The sequence below is a fragment of the Limanda limanda genome, chromosome 14 (genome assembly GCF_963576545.1).
Source record: "Limanda limanda chromosome 14, fLimLim1.1, whole genome shotgun sequence".
Lineage (NCBI taxonomy): Eukaryota > Metazoa > Chordata > Actinopteri > Pleuronectiformes > Pleuronectidae > Limanda > Limanda limanda.
In genome coordinates, this window is record NC_083649.1 from 24,739,116 (window position 1) to 24,758,536 (window position 19,421).

General features: G+C 39.4%; 1 protein-coding gene across 1 annotated transcript in view; it reads left to right on the top strand.

Moving 5' to 3' along the window:
- Window positions 1-19,421, top strand: part of LOC133019612 (pannexin-3-like) — a 68,786-nt gene that overhangs the window by 30,979 nt on the left and 18,386 nt on the right. Inside the window, exons 3-6 of the mRNA XM_061086148.1 lie at window positions 30-166; window positions 16,072-16,243; window positions 18,704-18,889; window positions 19,060-19,195. Of these exons, the coding sequence (XP_060942131.1) occupies window positions 30-166; window positions 16,072-16,243; window positions 18,704-18,889; window positions 19,060-19,195 (631 nt within the window). The remainder of the gene's footprint in view (window positions 1-29; window positions 167-16,071; window positions 16,244-18,703; window positions 18,890-19,059; window positions 19,196-19,421) is intronic.

Below are 19,421 nucleotides of genomic sequence, written 5' to 3' on the forward strand. Positions count from 1 at the left end.
ATATGGATCTTTTTATTTTGTGTCCCCAGATGACGGGCACCACTCAGCAGAACGCCAAGACCCCACAGGTCCATATCCCAGCAGCCACTGCAGCAGGAAATACCTCCGTCAGTGCGACCCTTGACCCACAGGCCCAGCTTGAGTCTGACAAGAGGGCTGTTTACAGGTTGGTTCAGTCTCCTAGGAAAACATGTATTAACGTTATTGTAGGGCCCATACCTATATATCCTGTGTGAAGGATGCACAAATCTGAATTCCAAAATAGTTGCCAGATCATCCCTGTCAACATAGTGCACTTGACATGGTCAACTGGAAGCTAAACTCCATTATGTTAATCGATTAGCCCCTTGGTGAATAAATGTCATTATTTGGCCCAATAATTGTCAAGCTAGCTTTGGCAATAAGCATTATTCTGCCCTTGACTTGTGCCTCTTTTGGAATGATTATTGCATTTTCTCCCTAGCCTAGTGTTGGCTTTTAGAAATTATAAATTGACTTGATGTGCCAATGAATGCCACAAGCACTGGTGCTGTTTTTAATGTGTTCTCTTAAACCAGCCATGAAATAAAAGCTTTTGAAACTGCACTTGAAGGGTGCATCCTTCAATTTCCACTCAGTGTCGTTCTTAAACCAAAGAGCACCTTCAGCAAATGCTTTCACTTATCAAAGGCGAGCAGAGGCTCGATTTGCTCTTTGAATTTTATAAATTGACTTTTAAATAAACATTTGACATAGCAGCAGATATAACAGCTCCTATGTCTCATTATTAGGCCAAAGCAATTAAAATGAATAACTGAAACTCTTAAAATGACATCCTTCGCAATGTTCTTTTGGACAATAACATGTGAAAAAAACATACTTAAACCAGAGAATACTGTCAGTATGATACCAGCAATTTTAATGTGTAAGGTTTCAGCATGGTTCCAGACTTTAATTTTAAAACATAATTTATTTCTCTTTCACGCCAACAGTCATTTTCAAAGGTAAGCATCACTCTTCAAATCATAGAGACCTCATTCAGGAGTTTAGTTCAATTCACTAGTCCCTCCCCATATATCAAGGGCCATGTGTTAATGTTGAAATGGTCCTTTATCATTCCTAAAAATATTAGTGCACTTTCTTTACATAGACTCTTAAATCACTTTGCACTAAGCATTGTGACATGTTGTGTGACAATTTCCACACTGATCTGTAGAGATGCTCCTTCCTTTTAATATCCTTCATATAAGGTTGTTGACAGATTTGTTTCAAATGTTACGCTTTTATTTACCATGTAGAAGCCCCTCAAGTCATCACCTTCTTAGGTGTAGAAAAAAAGAAAAGAAAAAAAATCACTGCTGGGTGAAATCCAAAACAGCAGTAAAAAAAAACATCTCACTCCACACTCAGCTTAGAACTAGAATATTGATGCACCCTTATAATGAGCTTGTATTATCTATTTATGAAGTAAATTATTCAAAATACAGACATTTTTAATCGTGCTGGGTGATCTCCTGGTGAAGGCAGTGCACCAACAACTGACTAGATTTGTTGAGCCAAATGAGGCACAAGCTGCTGCAGTCTGGTGCAGCCCGTCAAGTCGAGATGACACTGCAGACTGTGTTGGGCCGCCTGTCCCGGCTCCTCAGGTCCCACCCGCGGGTATCCGCCACTGCTGTCTGAGGAGGTGCGAGCACCCGCGCTCAGGCCTGAGGCGAGCGTCTGTAAAGTCCTTAGCAGCTCCTCTGAGATACACGGCTGCCTTTGATGTGAGCAGCCATGTTTGAAGCAGCTTGGTTTGGTGGTTGGGGGTGGGGTGGAGGAGTGGTCCACATCAGTAAATCAGCCCCTCTTCCACTTCCACATTCTTTTTTTCTTGCCTCAGCTTTTCTCCTCTTCCCCCCCTCAACCACATATAGAGGGGAGAAGAGAAGAAGCTCCCAGGAGCAACAAAACACAACAAGAATAATTGTAACAAAGACATATAGAGCTTATTATTTATATGGGTATTTCAATGGGGTCTCAGCTACCCAGCTCTCTTGAAGTCCTCTGTTGAGAATAAATTAATGTTAATAATGCTAATGTACTATTTGTTGCTTGGTTGGAGTACATATATAAGAGCTAAGATCTCTCTGTCCCTTCTCCATTGTGTTAATTAATGTAAAACAGTTTTTAACATTTGAGCAGTGATTTTTTTTTTACAGAGCAGGGGTTTTTTTCTGTAGGAAAGAAAAAGCCATATCTGTAAAATTCATGGCAGTATAGGTAAATATATATATATGCAGACACACACACACACACATATATATATATATATATATATATATATATATATATATATATACACTAATTTATATAATTTAATTTAAATGAAACTGCCCCTTGAACTCCAACACTTTCAATTCCATGAATTTGCCTATTTGACTACAACAAATTTCTGTCTCACAAACTCAAACAGTTGTAATCTAAAAAAAAAAAAGTGTTGATAGTATTGTTTTTTTTTTCAAAGGCAACAATTACAACAGCTTCAAAAATAAAACCTGCTGTTTGTTTTGTTCAGACAGTCTCGATTAAAACTCTAATCATGAGTCTTTTCCTGATGAGTTATAGAAATTGAAGCAGCACATATTGCACATGTTAATGTTAACATTGACATCCGCAATCTAAAATGTAAGATAATTTTCACAAACCCACCTCAGTTTGAAATAAAGAAAAATGACACACAAGCAAAGCTACATTTGTGCATTGCTTTATAAAGCTGCACTGGCCCTAACTGGACAATGCTGGGAAAGAAATGGTTTATTTGTGGACGTATTAGCCAACCCATGAGTCAGCTCTAGTTTGTAAAACAGACTTTCTGTTTAGTTGTCCTGCTACATGATGTCACATTGTCAGTCGTTTAATTGGTGGAGTGCCACTTTAAATACAGATTTGCTGTCATTAAGTGGATGAAGATTTTAAGTCTTAAATATCTGTCTAAACAAGCCTTTGAAGAGCATAAGGGTCTGTATCCTTTTCTCTTACAGGTAAATGCAGTTGTAATATTATCAGTCTGTTGTGACACAACAGGGACACAGGGTAGCGGTATAAGATGGGAACTCGAGCTTCTTCCCACTTAAATAGTACTAGGGAGACTATAGAGTCAGCTGAGTCTGTAAATGTGTGTGATGGCCAATTAAAATGTTGTGATCAACGGTGTCAGCGGCAGCACCAAGCTCAGGGAGCGACTGGAGTTGAGGCTTCAACAGTATGTGCTGGTAAATATGATTATTTGTAGCCCCTAAGTGAAACCCTCGCTGTTCGACGAAGCAGAGCAGATGAGAATTTTAGAAAAATGTTGTCCTTGCAAGGAGCTAATGACTTAACACACCTTGTAACCTTGTTATATACACAATTAAATTTGACTTCACAAGTCACAGTCTCCCACAGTGAGTCAAATTATGTAAAAAGACACAAATAGCACTCTTATTTTAATTGCCGTCTGATCTGCCAGTTCGAGCCTCTACACAGTGCTCATATGGGGGCTGTAGTCTTTGAAAAGAGAAAAGCACTGAGAATCAGTATCTCTGCCATTTTTCTTTAATTATTTTTGCTCAGGAAGTGTGTGTGGGCTTTAATGTTTCTTTTCACTAATTACTAGAATGCCAACTTTATGAGGAGATGTGTGGTTTCCTCTTTCGCTCGCTCTGTCTCTCTGCCTACTTTGTTATCAGCAGCGGAGTAAATGTGTGATAGGGTAATTAGCCTAATGAGTTGTGGCATTTACTATAAAGATCCCTCTGGATTCTCTGCATCTTATTAAAAAGCTGGTAAGGGTTTTGTTTTTCAGCTTGCGGATGTAGTGTTCACAGCTGATGGAGGCTGATTCGACTCTGAGATGGAAACGTGCACTTAATTGAAAGAGACATCATAATAGTCCTTTTGTTGTTTCTTTTTTAATAACATGCATGTCCTTGTAAATCTTAGAGACATCTCAGGTGGATGCACTGTTTTGACCAGGACATACTGCTTCAAGTAGTGGTTATAATTTGTTGGCCAATGAAAGATTATCTAATAACCCAATACACACGGTGGCAGATTCAGTGAAAATCTCCTCAGCTGTCCCACTTTGTGTGTGTGCTGATATTAAATCAGTTCCTTCCACAGCCCTCTGTCTATAAATGGCAAAGAAATAATGTGGCTCAGAGTAACACAACACTACTCCAGTCAATGAGCAACAGGGAGTTGATGCTCGTCCGCTGGCTGTAGGTGAGGATTAGCCACATCCTAACAGCCAGTTTAAGGATTAACAGGGGAAAGAGTAGTCTACTCTAGTAGTTAACTGAATAAAAAAAAACGAAACAAAATGAATAATCTTCCGTCCCGATCAGCTAGCAGGCAAACTATTATCATTTCTCGGACCCCTGGTAATCAACATTAAGCTAAAAATCTAGGTGTAACATTCGATTTTCATCTGCATTTTAAAATACACATTAATAAAATCATTAAATCCTGCTATGATCCATATAAGAAATATTTCCAAAACTAAATCAGTTCTTTCTACCTGACTGAGAAAAGCTATAACATACCTTTGTCTTTCCCGCCTGCACTGTTGCAACACACTGTATACATGCCTTAGTCAAACCTAAGTAACTCGTTTGCAGTTCAAAATGCTGCTGTTTGTATTTTAACATGAACAAACCGCAGGTCTCATATCAGGACAATCCTTGCTTCCCTTCACTGGTTGCCAGTTAAATCAAGGATTGATTTTTAATAACTTTCAAAGCTCAACATGGGCTGGTCCCCTCTTACATTTTGCAGCTCTTGACTCCCTACAATCCTGTTTGCCACCTGAGACCGACCAGCCTGTCCTTGTTAGCTGTCCCTAGGTCCAGGCTGGCTACGCAGGGCGAGTCAATCACTGCTCAAAACATATTTTTATATGAAAGCGTTTTTAACATGCGATTTGTAATTCTGATACTAATGTGTTGTTTTAACTCCTTTATTCCTTTTATCTTACTTTTATTGCAACAACATTTTTTGTAGTTTTTTAAATAGGACAGCTTTTGACTCTGCTGCCAATGCGAATAGGTATTTAGTTTGGTTAAGAAAGACATAGAGGTAATGATGTATGATCTACTGAGCCGGCCACATGGCTTTCATAGCACTGCCTCACAAGCCAGTAGCCAGTCAGATTTACCTTTAGCCTCAGCGTACCCTCAGGTTCGGCTGTAAACGTTATTACGATTAAAAGGCCGAAACACCTGATGATGCCAAGATTACTGAAGATTATTATTTTTCTATAGTCTTATAGAGTTCAAATGTGATTGAACAACTGTTCCTTGGCCATTCAAATTGAACTGAATTAAATACCTTTTATTATAATTCATTATTTTTGCCATTGATTTTTTTGTAAGGCACTTTGTAATGTTGTTTAGCTAAGTGCTAAAGTTATTATTATTATTATTATTATTATTATAATTATAATTATAATTATTATCATTACTGATTGGGGCTGCAGGTGAGAGACACGTTCAGCGTTAAAGAAATGTCATGGAATGTCAACCACTGGTACCATGACAGTGGTGTATCTCCAAGACATAATCACGTTGTCAAGAAGGTGAAATGGATGAGGAACAACCAAAGAAGAGAAGGTCAGCTGAACTCAAATTAAAAAAGAAGTGCTATGATTAAAGGTGAAAAGTAGTGTTTACATCAGTCAGTCTCTCCAATGTTAGACACTGCTTGGTTTGACTGGGAAAAAAATTCCTCTGATTTATATCCACTTGGACCTGCCTGTAATCTTCAGTTTATGGATGTTTTGATGTTGATACCTACCAGAACAAATGTGTCTGTCCATTGCTGGCCCACAGATATTCGGCTTACTCTTAGGCTTTTATCCAATGCGGAGGTTGAGCCATGTTTTGTCATCAATTCACACTCTGATGACGCAGCGTCAGGGGCAGTTATGGGTTCAGTGTCAAGCTCAAAGACACTGCAACACACTCTGAAGCAGCTGTGGATGGAAGTAGGATCCTCTTGATCAGTAGACCACCACTCTCCCTCCTGAGCCAGGCCCACCCATAAATAAATTGTGCTGTTGGTACTGTTGGTACTGTATATAGCAGGCGGAGAGTCGGTATGTCTGTAGTTGATTTACCGGCTCTAGGAAACCACGTCATCCTCTGCACATTTTGCATGAGTACCTGAAGCAGCAATTAACTAACCCATAACCAAGGAAGTAGTTCCTGTATCATTATTTTCTGTTTGTTTGTTTATCATACATTTGGTTGAACAATGTGCAGAGGGTTTAAAACCATGAAAACCTAAATAGACAAGTTTTCAAGCACAGTAGATGTATATGCATTAATATTTAAAGAATCCATGCTATAGTTAACACTAGCTAGTTATCGTCCTTGATAATGTTAATACAAACTGACTCCTCACTCTTCTGTGACCATGGCTTTGTAAAAACCACCCATTTTCTACCAGTTGTTACTCCATTTTGTTTTGGATGCTGTTTTGTGTTCCTATTTTTATTTTGAAGACATTATCACGTTTCTTTTCTTTCAGCAATGAGAATCACTCACTCCACCTTATATCAGGCCAATATCCTGAAATATAGTATACTTTTTGCAGACATTTTAATTTAACAGGTCATTTGAGTTCAGCTAATTTGATTCTCATTCATTATTGCATTTTTTATGTATAACAGTTGCAAAAATAACATAATATATGCATCATGTGTTAGCCATTGGCTGCTCCTTAAATAAGGGTATCAGCTTTAGCCATTGATGCACACTAGTCGATCACTAGTTTTAAAGGTTCAGTGTATAGAATTTAGTGATGTCTAGTTGTGAAGTTGCATGTGGCAGCTGAATACCACCTCACCCTCCACTTCTAAACATAAAAGAGAACCTTCAGTGGTCTTAAAACTCAAAAGGTGTTTAGTTGGTGCAGTCTGGGCTACTGTGAACAACATGGCAGCCTCGGTAAAGTGGACCCACTCCCGATGTAGATATATATTTTTTTGTAATGAAGTATTTAATATAAAGGACCCATTCTTGGGTAAAGAAAACAACAGTTTGTATAATTTAGATGAATCACACTAGTAAAAACATCGTTAGGATTATTTTATATAACATTTTTGCCAATAGATCCTTTTCACCTAAATCTTACACACTGGACCTTTCGGGTCTCCCTTTTCACTTGAGTTAACTGCCCGACTAGTGTGTTTTTCAGATATCCTCACATGCTGATTTACACATCTGCTGTATACTGTTCAGAATCAGAAAGGATTTAAGGATTTTTTAGTAAATTTTCATGGAACTATTCCAGAAAGGAAGGTTTTACCTCTATACCTCTTTTCCTACAAGAACTTATTCGTCAAATTAGCTTAAGAAAGAGTACTTTATGATATGAAACAGATTTATTTGCACTAGAAAGTGGGAGTAAACAGGAAGAAAATTGGATTCATTCTGTGTTTTGACATTGGTGGGATCTTTTTACAAAGATGCCAGTGTTGCAGTGCCGCTCCCTGTAGGGTGCATATTATCATTCACTTCTCTCCATAGTGGGTCTTTGCTGAAAGCCTCTCTCATGCTGGTCAGCCCGGGTATTTTGCATTGGGACTGGATTTAAGGGTTTTGTGTATCTGTGGGAAGGTTAACATGCTGTCATGCTAACAGTCAGCACTCTGCAATAGATATAAGAATTTATTCAGCCTCGGGAGAGTTTATGCTTGTATATGCACTTCTTGTAAATGGCATAAAAGAAGTAAAAATTTGAATACCTCTCGTGTCATACACAGCAGGAGGGAGGACTTTCAATTTGACACATCCATGGACAGCATTAGCCACATTTGTGCTTGCCTGTGTGTTTGTCTGCCTCCGTAATGCACCATAAAGTCTGTTTATCCTCACTGCCACAATGCGGCAATGCATCCTCGACCACTGTGCTGCTCTTCCAGCAGCAGAAAACCTCTCACCGTCTGACAGGCTTAAAACAGGCCGTTCCTCCTGCATTCAGCAGGTTATTGTGTATTGCTGCACTGTCACTTCTTAATGCGGTAAAGTGTGGGAAAGCTCAAGTGGTTTTATTGCCTACTCCTTTCAGAAGCTCTTGACTTTTGATGAGAAAGAAAGTATACATTTATTTTTTGGGGGCAGCTTAGTTATCAGCGGTAGCCTTTTTTTGTTCAAGATTTGCCTTCAGAAAAACATAGAGGGGGACAGAACACCATTTTAACCTCACAGCTGTCCAACAAATGTTAGTCTATACTTCTGTGCAGAACTAACACAGAGCCTATGAGCTCTATACACAAGTGGCCTATGGTAGCCTGAGCATTTTTATTAGTGCACTGGTGTGTCTATGTTGTTCTATACTGCCATAATGCTTGGCAGTGGAGTTTCTGTGCTGACCAAATATGTTGACCATGTTCTTACAAACAATGATGACTGAAACTGAGCGAATCATGTCAGAGATTGAGCTTATAACAGTTACTTTGACCGAAACGAAGAAGATGATGATGACGATGATGATGAGGTTGACCATTGAACCAACTCAGGCAGATGGGAGGTGAATTTTCTGTGCTTGTCCAGTCACTAGGAGACATGGTAGGAGGAAATGCGACACTACCAGGTGGACCAATCACAGTTGTTGTGGTCTGTGCCACAGTGGTGGGTTGTACTCCTTCTACATACGTTTTGGTTCATAGTCATTTCTCATCTGCATACACCTGCTTTGAATATGCGGCTGTAAGGTATTATGAAGACTGGATGGAGCCTTTAGGTTCAGGAGGCCTCAGAGAAACTAATGTCCAAAAAGAGTTTAGGAACAGACATGGGAATGTAAAGCCAGGTTTGAAAATAGAGACAAGGAAACAGGGTCTATTCCGATTGTGTCAGTGCCTCTTTGTGTGTGCACATGTATACAGTATGCGTGTGTATGCATACCCAGCCCTACACAGGGTGCGCTTCAGACTTGTAGCCCGAGGAAACAGGGGCCTTGTTGGCAGCAAACGCAGCAGGACTCCACCACAAACTGGCTCCTAATATATATGGGTACAGCAGGCCTGATTAGCTGGCAAACAGTGGGGAGCAGAGAGAGTGAGGCAGAGAATATCTCTCTCTCTCTCTCTCTCTCTCTCTCTCTCTCTCATAAATACATACCTTCAAACCCTACCCCCACCTCTTTCTGTACCCCCTTGGTGGCCTGCCAGAATATTGTGAAAACAGGCAAACACGTCTTGTTCCTTGGATGACTGCGCTGCCTTGATTTGAGCCTGTTTTCATGCACAGCTCTGCGTCTGCTGTTTTAACAGGGAAAAGATGAAAAGACCAAATTCAGTGGTATAACTCAAATTCAAAGGGTTGACTCCAGGTGGGATTTTAAGTTGAATAGTTTGCAAAAACATCTCACTGCAACGTCGATTGAGTCGCTGTTCATGAGATTTTAATTGTATGCATCTTCCTCTGCAGATGGAGTAGCACATGTGATAAGATCGTAAATTGTTATGTATTTATTTACTTTAAGTAGCTGTAATCGCTATTTTCCTAGCAGTTGTATGATATTATCATTTGTAATGTGAAAGGTTTCACTGGCAATTATGAATTCTGAATCTGCAGCTCCCCTCTGCTTTATGGAATTCAGTTTATTGTTTATCTGTCCAGCTCAGATTTTTTGTTAAACAAAAAAACTGTAAAAAGCCACAGTACACTACGTGCTCCGCAGCCAACAGCAGACAGACATAGTAGCTAGTAAACATAATGGAGCATTAAAGTGCTAAAAGCACCATATCCACTAAATGTAGCAAAAGTAATCCTAAATAAATAACTTTTAATAATTCAAGTCAAACCAAAGCAGTTGATGTTCAGACTTCAACAACGACAAAACCATAAATGTTTCACATTCATATCCAAACCAATGGTGTATGTAGTAACACAAGCATGTATTTAGTGATGTCATTGCAGCTTTTTTCCTTATAATAATTACGAAAAATGGGAAACAACCAAACTTTGCTTGAATAACCATAACATAATACATCCAAGCATATTTTGCTCGTTAGGGCCAGGGCTAATAGTTGATTAGTTTTGATTGGGTCTTATCAGTCACGAGTTGATTACCGGTGGTAGATGCAACATGGATAATGAGTAATAAGTGTTGCTAACCCTTACTGTCAGAAACAGTTCCACCTAATTTTTCGGTCCAAGCTTAGAAATCCCTGCTTTTCAGCACACTACTGGTCTTTGTTCATATTATTTTCAGCCATCCAACAACCAGATGCAGAGTAGACAATCTGCTTCCTGTTTACACCGGTACATGCATGATCAGTATACATGTGTGGTCATCTGATATGCTTTTTGCAGGTGAGTTAGTACAGTGAAACAGCGCTAAAATCAGAACAGAGATTTCATTCTAAAACTCTTTCAAATCTATCAGTGTAGAAGTATCATGAAACTACATTTTTGATGTTGGAATCTATTTGACAGAAAAAGTTCATTCCAGCTCAAAACAGCTACTGAATCTTAACAACTAGGACTTCACAGTGTGTTCTTAGGTGTTACAATAGTTATCAACCTCCAAGGCATGTCCTGTTTTACCTTTTTGAAGTTTACCTCCCTCTAATCAAACATCAAAAATCAAGTGGCACATTATTTCCCCCCTCGGCCTCTGATTCACTGACCATAAAGCAGATGCCACTAAAGCAGCCACGTCCCTCACCTTCATGTTTAAGTCATCACGATCCCCGCTGGCCTCTGATTCTCCGTTTTGGGCTTTTCGTCGGGGACCGTGCTGACTCCACTCACTGGCCGTCCTGTAAATCGCTCTTTTATGGCCCTTGTAATGATCCCCCAGCCGGCCATCTCCACTCCGTCGCACTGCAGATAGAACCTGCCGCTTCTGGCAGCTAACATGGGGGAGCTCAGCGTGGTTGGTGAAGGCACTAGAAAATACACACACACACACACGCGCGCGCACACACAGGCAGACACATCCGGCTATGTTCACGTTCATAAAAATGCATGCCTTTTCACACCCCATCTACCTTAATCCTAACTTCCTGTGTAAAGGTCACAGAAAGTGCCCAAAGGCTGGTGTTTTTACCTCACTGCAAGTTGTCGGGGTCCAACTGTGCACAATGGCATGCCGTCAAGGATAGATGTTTCCTCACGCAGACCCTGATTGCCTTGATACCATTAGCCTCTTACATCATTTATTCCTGAGCCGGATGAGAAACCAGGACTAGGTGGAGCTCACAATTCTCATAGAACACAAGCACTAAAGCTAATCTCAAACACCCATGTCCACCTATTGTCAACGTTTCTCAGCTAAGCACGAAATAAGCGAACATGACAAGTTATGCCTCTGTGTATTCAGTCACAACAGCTCCAGTGAGGCTTAATAAGTCCGGTTTTCCCCCTTTAGTAAAACAGCAAAACATTTGTTGTCTTATGTTGTTTTGGTGTAATCAGACGATTCTGTGAATGAGTAGGAAAATATAGTGACATGATGTGACATGAAGATACATTTCTTATTGAATGAAGATAAATTGCTACCAGCATCAAAAAAACATCTTTCTATAAAAGGACATTTTTGTCATGATGTCAGTTAGACAGATAGCTGTGGCTCATATTTTATTTTGAAATCATACAAACATGACTTGGGTGTGTTTCATGAATTCGAGTCTGATTCTCTTACAGGGTAGTGTGAGGCGACACCTTCACACACACTGAAGCAACTTCAGTTGTTTCCTTCAACACATCAGACATTCTGCTGTCGTATGGATTGTAACCTTTAATTGCTAAGTTGCCTTGTTTATATATTTGTTATTTGTGTTTGTTTTGTAATAAACACATGAATATTGTATTAAGCTGCCATAGTGTTACACAGTCTGTGGTGCTACCCACAATGCCCCTGTGTCCTCAGGCTCTGTGGTGCCGCATCTTTTTGACAGCAGATGTCTCTGAGTAGACAGGTTAATTAGTCTTTTAGTTTTTATGTCTTTGTGATGTTTATGAAGCACATCAACTTCTTTGAGTGTCACTTGAGTTGACTCTAGTCGGCTGACATGTTGTTTTCTGTCTTGTTTATAGTTGTTAACACTCACAGGAGAAAAAAAAATACTGTACAATTAGATGATCTCTCCTCATTTTCAGAATTAATCACTCTGTGTTATAAAAATAAAACCGAATGTGAAAGTAAATAACTTGTTAAGACACCATCTGCAGTGGTGAGTGACCCTGTTTGCTCTCAGTTATAGTCCCTTATTTCCTCCCCCAACATTATTTTCCACCCCACCACAAGCAGACATTAAATAGACAAGGCAGAAGCTCTCCACTCTGCACGTGACCACCCCCTGTTTAGTATTCCTGCCACGTCTGGCTGAGGGAGCGGCATTAAATTGGGATCAGGCAGATTAGAGTATAATATAGACGACTATTAAAGGCTGCAATTGAGAGCCATGGGTTAGAGCCTGAGCAGGGGCCCAGTCTGCCTCCATGCCAGTGCAATACACACTCACCAAGACAATGACACTGTGTTAAATGAAAATGCAAGAAAAAAAAATATGACCTCCACTCGATGATCATCATTAACCAAACAACTACCAGTAGGCTAAGTGCAAAAATCATTATCACTCATTTAACTTCAAATGATTTCTTTATTTTTAACCTTTATTTGAACAACCACACTTCTGAATCTATTGGTCTGTCTTATTCTATCACCTGCTTCTAACACTGTTAAACAGAGTGAACGTTTAGGCAAGTGCTTCTCTAATGGGGGTCTGTGCACACTGCCAGGTTGGTCTGTAAAAAGTCTTTGGATTCACTAATTTCATGTAACTAAGTCAAAATATAACTAAATTGGTTATGGCAAATTATTCCAAGGGACATACATGAGGGGGGTTATCTTATATGGGGTGATTGGCTGAGAAGCAAGATGAAGAAGCTCTGGTTTAGCCTGTTTTAACGCTATTACATCCAATCACAGGATTTTAGTGACGTTGATGTTGATATTAGGTTGTGACTTGTGTATGTGACCACATGAATCAAAAAGGCAGTTTTGAGTACTTTAAGTAGCTCTCTGCACTACAACTCATGGCCAGTTATTCTTCAAAACATCTTTGGAACACCAAAGAGCATAAATATACATCTATGATAGTTTTACATATGACATACGTGACTCATTGTCAACTACCAAAGAGGATCTCCATGATTTCCAACCAAAATACAGGTGTGAAAGTGACCTATAAGGCCACTGAGCCTTTCCTCACCAAAAGGTCAGTCTACAATACATCCTTAAAACCTTTAGTGTAGAATCAGAACATGTATGACACTGGCACAAGAAGGAGCTTCCCCTACGGATCCAACTAACCCTAACCCTAACCCTTCCTGTCATTAATTGAAAAACCTTTGCAAATCAATGGAATGGAAAAGAGTTAGCCCAGATTCAGATTACAAGATTCAGATTAGAAATTATTGAAATCACCTCTTCAGCCAAAGCTACTGGACCTCGACCTGAGAATAATGATAATAATGATCTGTCCGTCCTTGAAGAGGGATCCCTCACATGTGGCTCTCTGTGAGGTTTCTACATTTGTTTCCCATGTTGAAGGTTAAGGGCAGAGGATGATGCACATCCTTAAGCCCTTAATTGATTGAAATATTACACGATAAACCTGCTTACATTATATAACTTACTGCCAAGAGTCTGTATCATAATGATTTGACAGGGACATACTTTAAGAAGTTCCCCTGGGACTCCTCTCAGTCAAAGGTAGAGAAACAAAATGGATAGAGAGAGGATGAAAGGGGCAGAGTGTAGATAAATAGACTGGATGGAATAGAAATGCTGAGAACAGAGATCACTGAGGTGAAGTCCAGCTCTTTGGGGCACAAATATTCCTGTCATGCCAAGCCTTTGATTCTCAGTCGACCCTCTGTCCAACTTCTCCTCAGATTTCATGGCGCCGTTCAGTCACCGCTTGCCATTAGGGCAGCAGCTTTCCTCCAAGTGAAAGTGTTCGAAAATTTTGCCATGTACTACACACAGCAGTGTAGTATGGGCCATTGCACAGTGTATCTGGGGGACCTTATATGAGTGACATTCCCTATAAAAGGCAGATGTTAACAATGTAGGTGACACTGTGTGAAGCCTAGCTCTGCCACTGGACCATATCCCATTCACTTAAAGATCTTTTTTTGATCTCTTGCACAACCATGTGCGTATGTTCAGCATGTCCTTTAGGGAAAGTCATGGAGCTGCCTCACTATTAACAGTGAGGAAAAGAGGTTTGGAAAAGGAAAAAGACAGTTTGCAACTTTTTCACCATAGAAAGGCAAGGACATAAGAGACTTTCATAAATAACAAGACCAAAGTTGCCATTTGGGAACTTTGGTAGAAGGGAAAAGCACACATTTTTCTAAAACTTAAAAAAGAGAAAGAGAAACGAGAGAGATCTTGTTGTAACTAACAGAGTGAATTTCCCTCTAAAATGTGACAAGCTGATACAGCAGAGCTACTGGACTGTTAAACGTACATGCAAGATCGTGTCTGCCCCTCACTGTCTAAGAGACTGATACTTTTTCCTCAAATGTGAAGGAATAAAAAGAAGAGCCACAGAGAAGCATCAACATAGTGTCACTCATGGTCACTGAAAATGAACTTGAACAATTGTTCTTGACTTCTCATCACAGCAAGCCAGAGAAAAGCATGTGGTTTGCCGGGAGTATTTGCCACTGCTGCTCTGTGCTGTGTTCAGCTATCCATTTTCATTTCTGCTTTTTTTTTCATCGTTTCATATGAGATTTCGAAGGAATTGTTTTAAGTTGAAGCTAATGTTCAGTTCAGTTGTTGAGGGTTAAGGTCAGAGGATGTCACACCTTGTTAAAGCTCTATGAGACAAATTGTGATTTGTGAATATGGGCTATACAAATATTTGATTGATTGATTAAAGTCTAAAGGAAATTAATGGAATTCAATGCAATGCCATCTGAAGCCACGAGGATACCTCTTCTCTTGTAAAGTCCATCAAAACATTTTTATATTGTATTTGTCACATTCTTTTAATTTCCTGAACACACACAAAAGCTGTCACAAAACAATGTAGTGAGGTTTTGTAACAGAAACAATTTCAGCGTTGTATAAAAGATCAGCTGCAGATATTTTGGGTGTCATTGATTACATTACAACGTTTCCTTTGGGTGGTAGAGAGGTATTCTGGGAAATGTAGGAAATCCCCATCTGAGGTCAACATAGAGGAGACAAGTTAGTGGCTGCAGCACAAGAAGGAACTGTAGAAATGCAGTAAAACGATGATTTAATTCACCCTTGATACACACCATTTAAAGCTAAACAAACAGTGATGGAGTGGTGTAGAAGTGGGTATAGTTTTAATTTATGCCACAGATTATTCTTTTTTTATGATAAATATTGCATGCTATTGAAATGTATAATGCTACTTACTCTTGAATATTTGGTTCACCTAGAAATTGGCCTATAGTATTCATACATTGTCCTTTAATTTCAGATCTTTAGTCGACTATTACCTATTCAATCGACACATGTAAATTAGAAAATTATTGTATTCATCTTGCAAGTTATCTCATATTTCTGAACAAAGTTGCAGTTTGCAAATAATACCACTTTATAAACAACTCCAGTGCATGTTATTATCATAATTTACAAGGTTCTTGCCATTAGTCTTCACTAGAGGCAGAATCTGTCACCATCAGAATCCTCTCTGACAGGGCTGGGTGCAGGCGCTGTGAACTCACTACCTGAGCTGGTGGCTAGCAGCATCAAGGTAGCAGCATGAGAACTTTTCTGCTGACATTTTTCTTTGGGTAGTTTGCGTCATGTTTGAATTTCATTAAAAACTGTATTTTGTTTTTTAATGGGATGGGCACAACTAACAAAGGCAACTAGTACTAACCTATCAGAGGCAAAGTAAGGTAGGTGATGCTTTCACTGCCGTAGGATAAAATTGGGTTGCAGGACACTATTGATTGATGCACACCAGAGGCAATTTAGAAGTACTTATTCTATGCTGAATATAAAATAAAACTAATATAACATTTCAGATTGTCTCTCTCTCTCTTTCTGTTTCCTCAGGCATCCACTGTTCCCCCTGCTGGCCTTGTTGTTTGAGAAATGCGAGCAGGCCACACAGGGATCTGAATGCATCACGTCTGCCAGCTTTGATGTGGACATAGAAAACTTTGTGCACCAGCAGGAGCGGGAACACAAGCCCTTTTTCAGCGAAGATCCAGAGCTCGACAACTTGGTGAGGCAACTTGTGACTCGTGACAAAGACTGCATTGAAATTATGAACAACTTTCATTTGAAAAAGCTTCCTGTCTAAATGGTCAAATAATAGAAGAAAGTGACAGAGCTGTAGATATTTCTGTTTGCAGTGCGTCCTGTCATCACTGCTCCTATCACCCCCTCCTCTTTCATGTAATCCTACACTTCCCCTTGTACTTCACCTAGCAGTAATTAAGAGAAGGAGGAGCTACCACCAGACAGAGACGAAGAAAAGAAAAAAAGGGAAAAAAAGAAAGAGTGCACTTTTGCTATTACAGTATTGGGATGGCAGGCTGACAAGTGCTGAACAGTCAATTAACCCTGCATCTGTGTGTTTTATGAGGCACTGGGTGTGGGCATCCCTCCAAGAGGGCACTAACTCTTCCACAGGGCAGTAATGTTACACTGGGCTTGACTGGCTGCGAAGGGTGCAAGAGTTACTGGTCCCTTGATTAGGCGAGAGCAGTTTAATTAGCTGATTTATCTCCTCCTTGGCCGAGCACTTTCTTGTCCACTCTGTTGACCTTGAGTGGTGACTTTGACGGAGTGCACCACAGAGTGCCTCGCAGAGTGGAGAAAAGCCAGGCTATAGATGGTCAGATAACTGCAGAAGAGAAAATTCAAAATTTTATGGATGTACATCATTCCTAATATCCCGGACAATCTGGATGACAATCTATGATCAGAAAATCAAAATGATGTTATAGTGTTTTTCAAAATTCAGAATGCATTAAATTGTTTTTATTATATTTAATACATGTCAGGGATAAAACTGGTCCCAAGCTGTTTCCTAGCAACACCACTCCAACGAAATGGTCTGTTAAATATCAAATATTTGACCATCAATGTCATCTAACTCTAATTTTATAGAAGGTCAACTCTGACCACGGCTACCGCATTCACTTGTCTTATTTGAAAATGTCCGAGCAGAGCAATAGTCCCATTGTGGCAGTGGAGTTTCCTCAATAGCTTCAGAGCCATCCCTCTGAAAAACTTTCCCCTCTTGGATCACTGTTTTGAATAGAATTCTTAATCCCTGCAATCAGGAGAAATTGTTTGTCATGAAGACAGTCAAATCAAAACAGATTATTAATAACAGAATGTTATTTGTATTACTCCTGCCTTGAAGTTTTGTACATGCTTTACTTTCCTTGTTAATTATCATGAGTTTCTCTCTCTTTAACTGTACTTTGCAGGTTAAGTGTATTAAGGGACTCACTATTAAACAAATAGTTTGTTTTATCGTGCTGATTTCAAAATGGAAAGTCTTGTTCCCTGCTGTGCTAGTAATGCTTAATCTACAGTAAAGCCTTAAGTGAACATGATGGCAGTGATGAGGCTTAGCGAATAGCTCTGTAAGTATCTTTTACTTGAGAGTTTACAAAAAGATCACCCCTGACTGCTTGGAACAAAATGTGAAACAAAACAATATCTTACAAGAAAACTGCATCATCATTTACAGAGGAAATCTACAGGAAAAAGCTGACAGCTCAGAAAAGTTTTCAGACTCAGAAAAAGAGATGACATACTGAGTTAAAAGAAAGGCGAGGAATGTAATATTTAAAATGTCTTTACTGTCTTTGGCTTTGTGGATCACTCCTGTAGTACATTTCATTTGAATATGGATGATAGCAAATTAAAAGAAATGCATTGAACAGACAAAACCTTAAACTCTACATAACATTTCATCAACCTCATTATCATGTTGCCGTGGGTAATATTTTATTTGTTTAATCACTGAAGCCAGAATAACCATTATCACAGGCAGACAGACAGGGGAGATGCACCAAGTTTGACCTCTCAGCATTACATAGTAGATTCTTGTACTGATATCTGGCTTTTGGAGTATGAAGGATGAAAGGATTACATCTCACCCCTCTGATAATTTTGCAATCTATATGCATCTGTGGAATAAACATTAAAATTGAATGTCTCTCCCCACTCATCAATAAAATACATCAGTTCCTCTCGTCACATCTCACTCTTTAAATCTGACTGTAAACACCTCAGATTACTTTTCCAGTCGGCTTTTCCTGACACTCTGGTTTTGGATTTTGTTTTACTTAATGTTAACACTGAGTCAGAATTGACTCAATTGCATTATAGCTATCCCTCAATTTTCTCCTCAATGGAAGAAATTGCCTTTGTAATGCCATGATATTTGGTAACAGTAGAAAATCCATGTGATTTTTCTTCTCTCTTTTAAAATTTTTATCGCTAACCAATTGATTGAAATATTTGTACCCTTGTATTTTGGGGGATATCCATTCAAATCAAAATGATTTTTTATTTATTAACAACGCTCTTAGAATTCCATGAAAGACATATTAATAATGTCAAAGTAAATGGGCAAATTGAAATTATTTATACAATTTTAAGGATGAAGTTTTGTATTATGTTGTGGATGTGATGAGTTTCATGATTTGTCTGTTTCCTTCAGATGGTGAAGGCCATTCAGGTGTTGAGGATCCACCTCTTGGAACTAGAGAAGGTCAATGAGCTCTGTAAGGATTTCTGCAACCGTTATATCACCTGCCTGAAGACCAAGATGCACAGCGACAATCTCCTCCGTAATGACTTGGGTGGACCCTATTCTCCGACACACAACAGTCTCAGCATGCAGCAGGTCAGTCAGACTGTGTTACTGTTCCTGCATGGTATCCCTGTCTGAGTAGCACTTCCCAAGAGCCCACTCTTGTCCTTTATCACTTGATGGATTTTGCTTTTGGGAGTTTTTCCAGTCACAAACAGTAGTGCTACATGTGTGCTCACTAGTGTCTCTCTGTGATCCCCCAGGAACTAATTCAGACCTCCTCTCCATCCATGACCTCTGTCTCCAGCTCTGTTACCCCTTCAGGGATTGTGGTGCCCGCCGGGGGTCTGCAACAAGGCAATGTCTCCATGACTACCATAAACTCTCAACTGGTTTCCGGTAAGCATGAAATCACACAAACATACATGAAAACACCATGACCTGAAACTTACAAAATTCAAATTTTCTTAATATTCAATTAAATTAAATTTTATTTGTATTGCGCCGAATCAAAATACAAGTTAGTTTAATTTCAAACTGTGGATCTTCCTCATTGTTTTTCAAGCTTCACATTGTCCGTATTTTTGCACCTCTCCAATATTATAAGCACATATTAGGTTTTAAA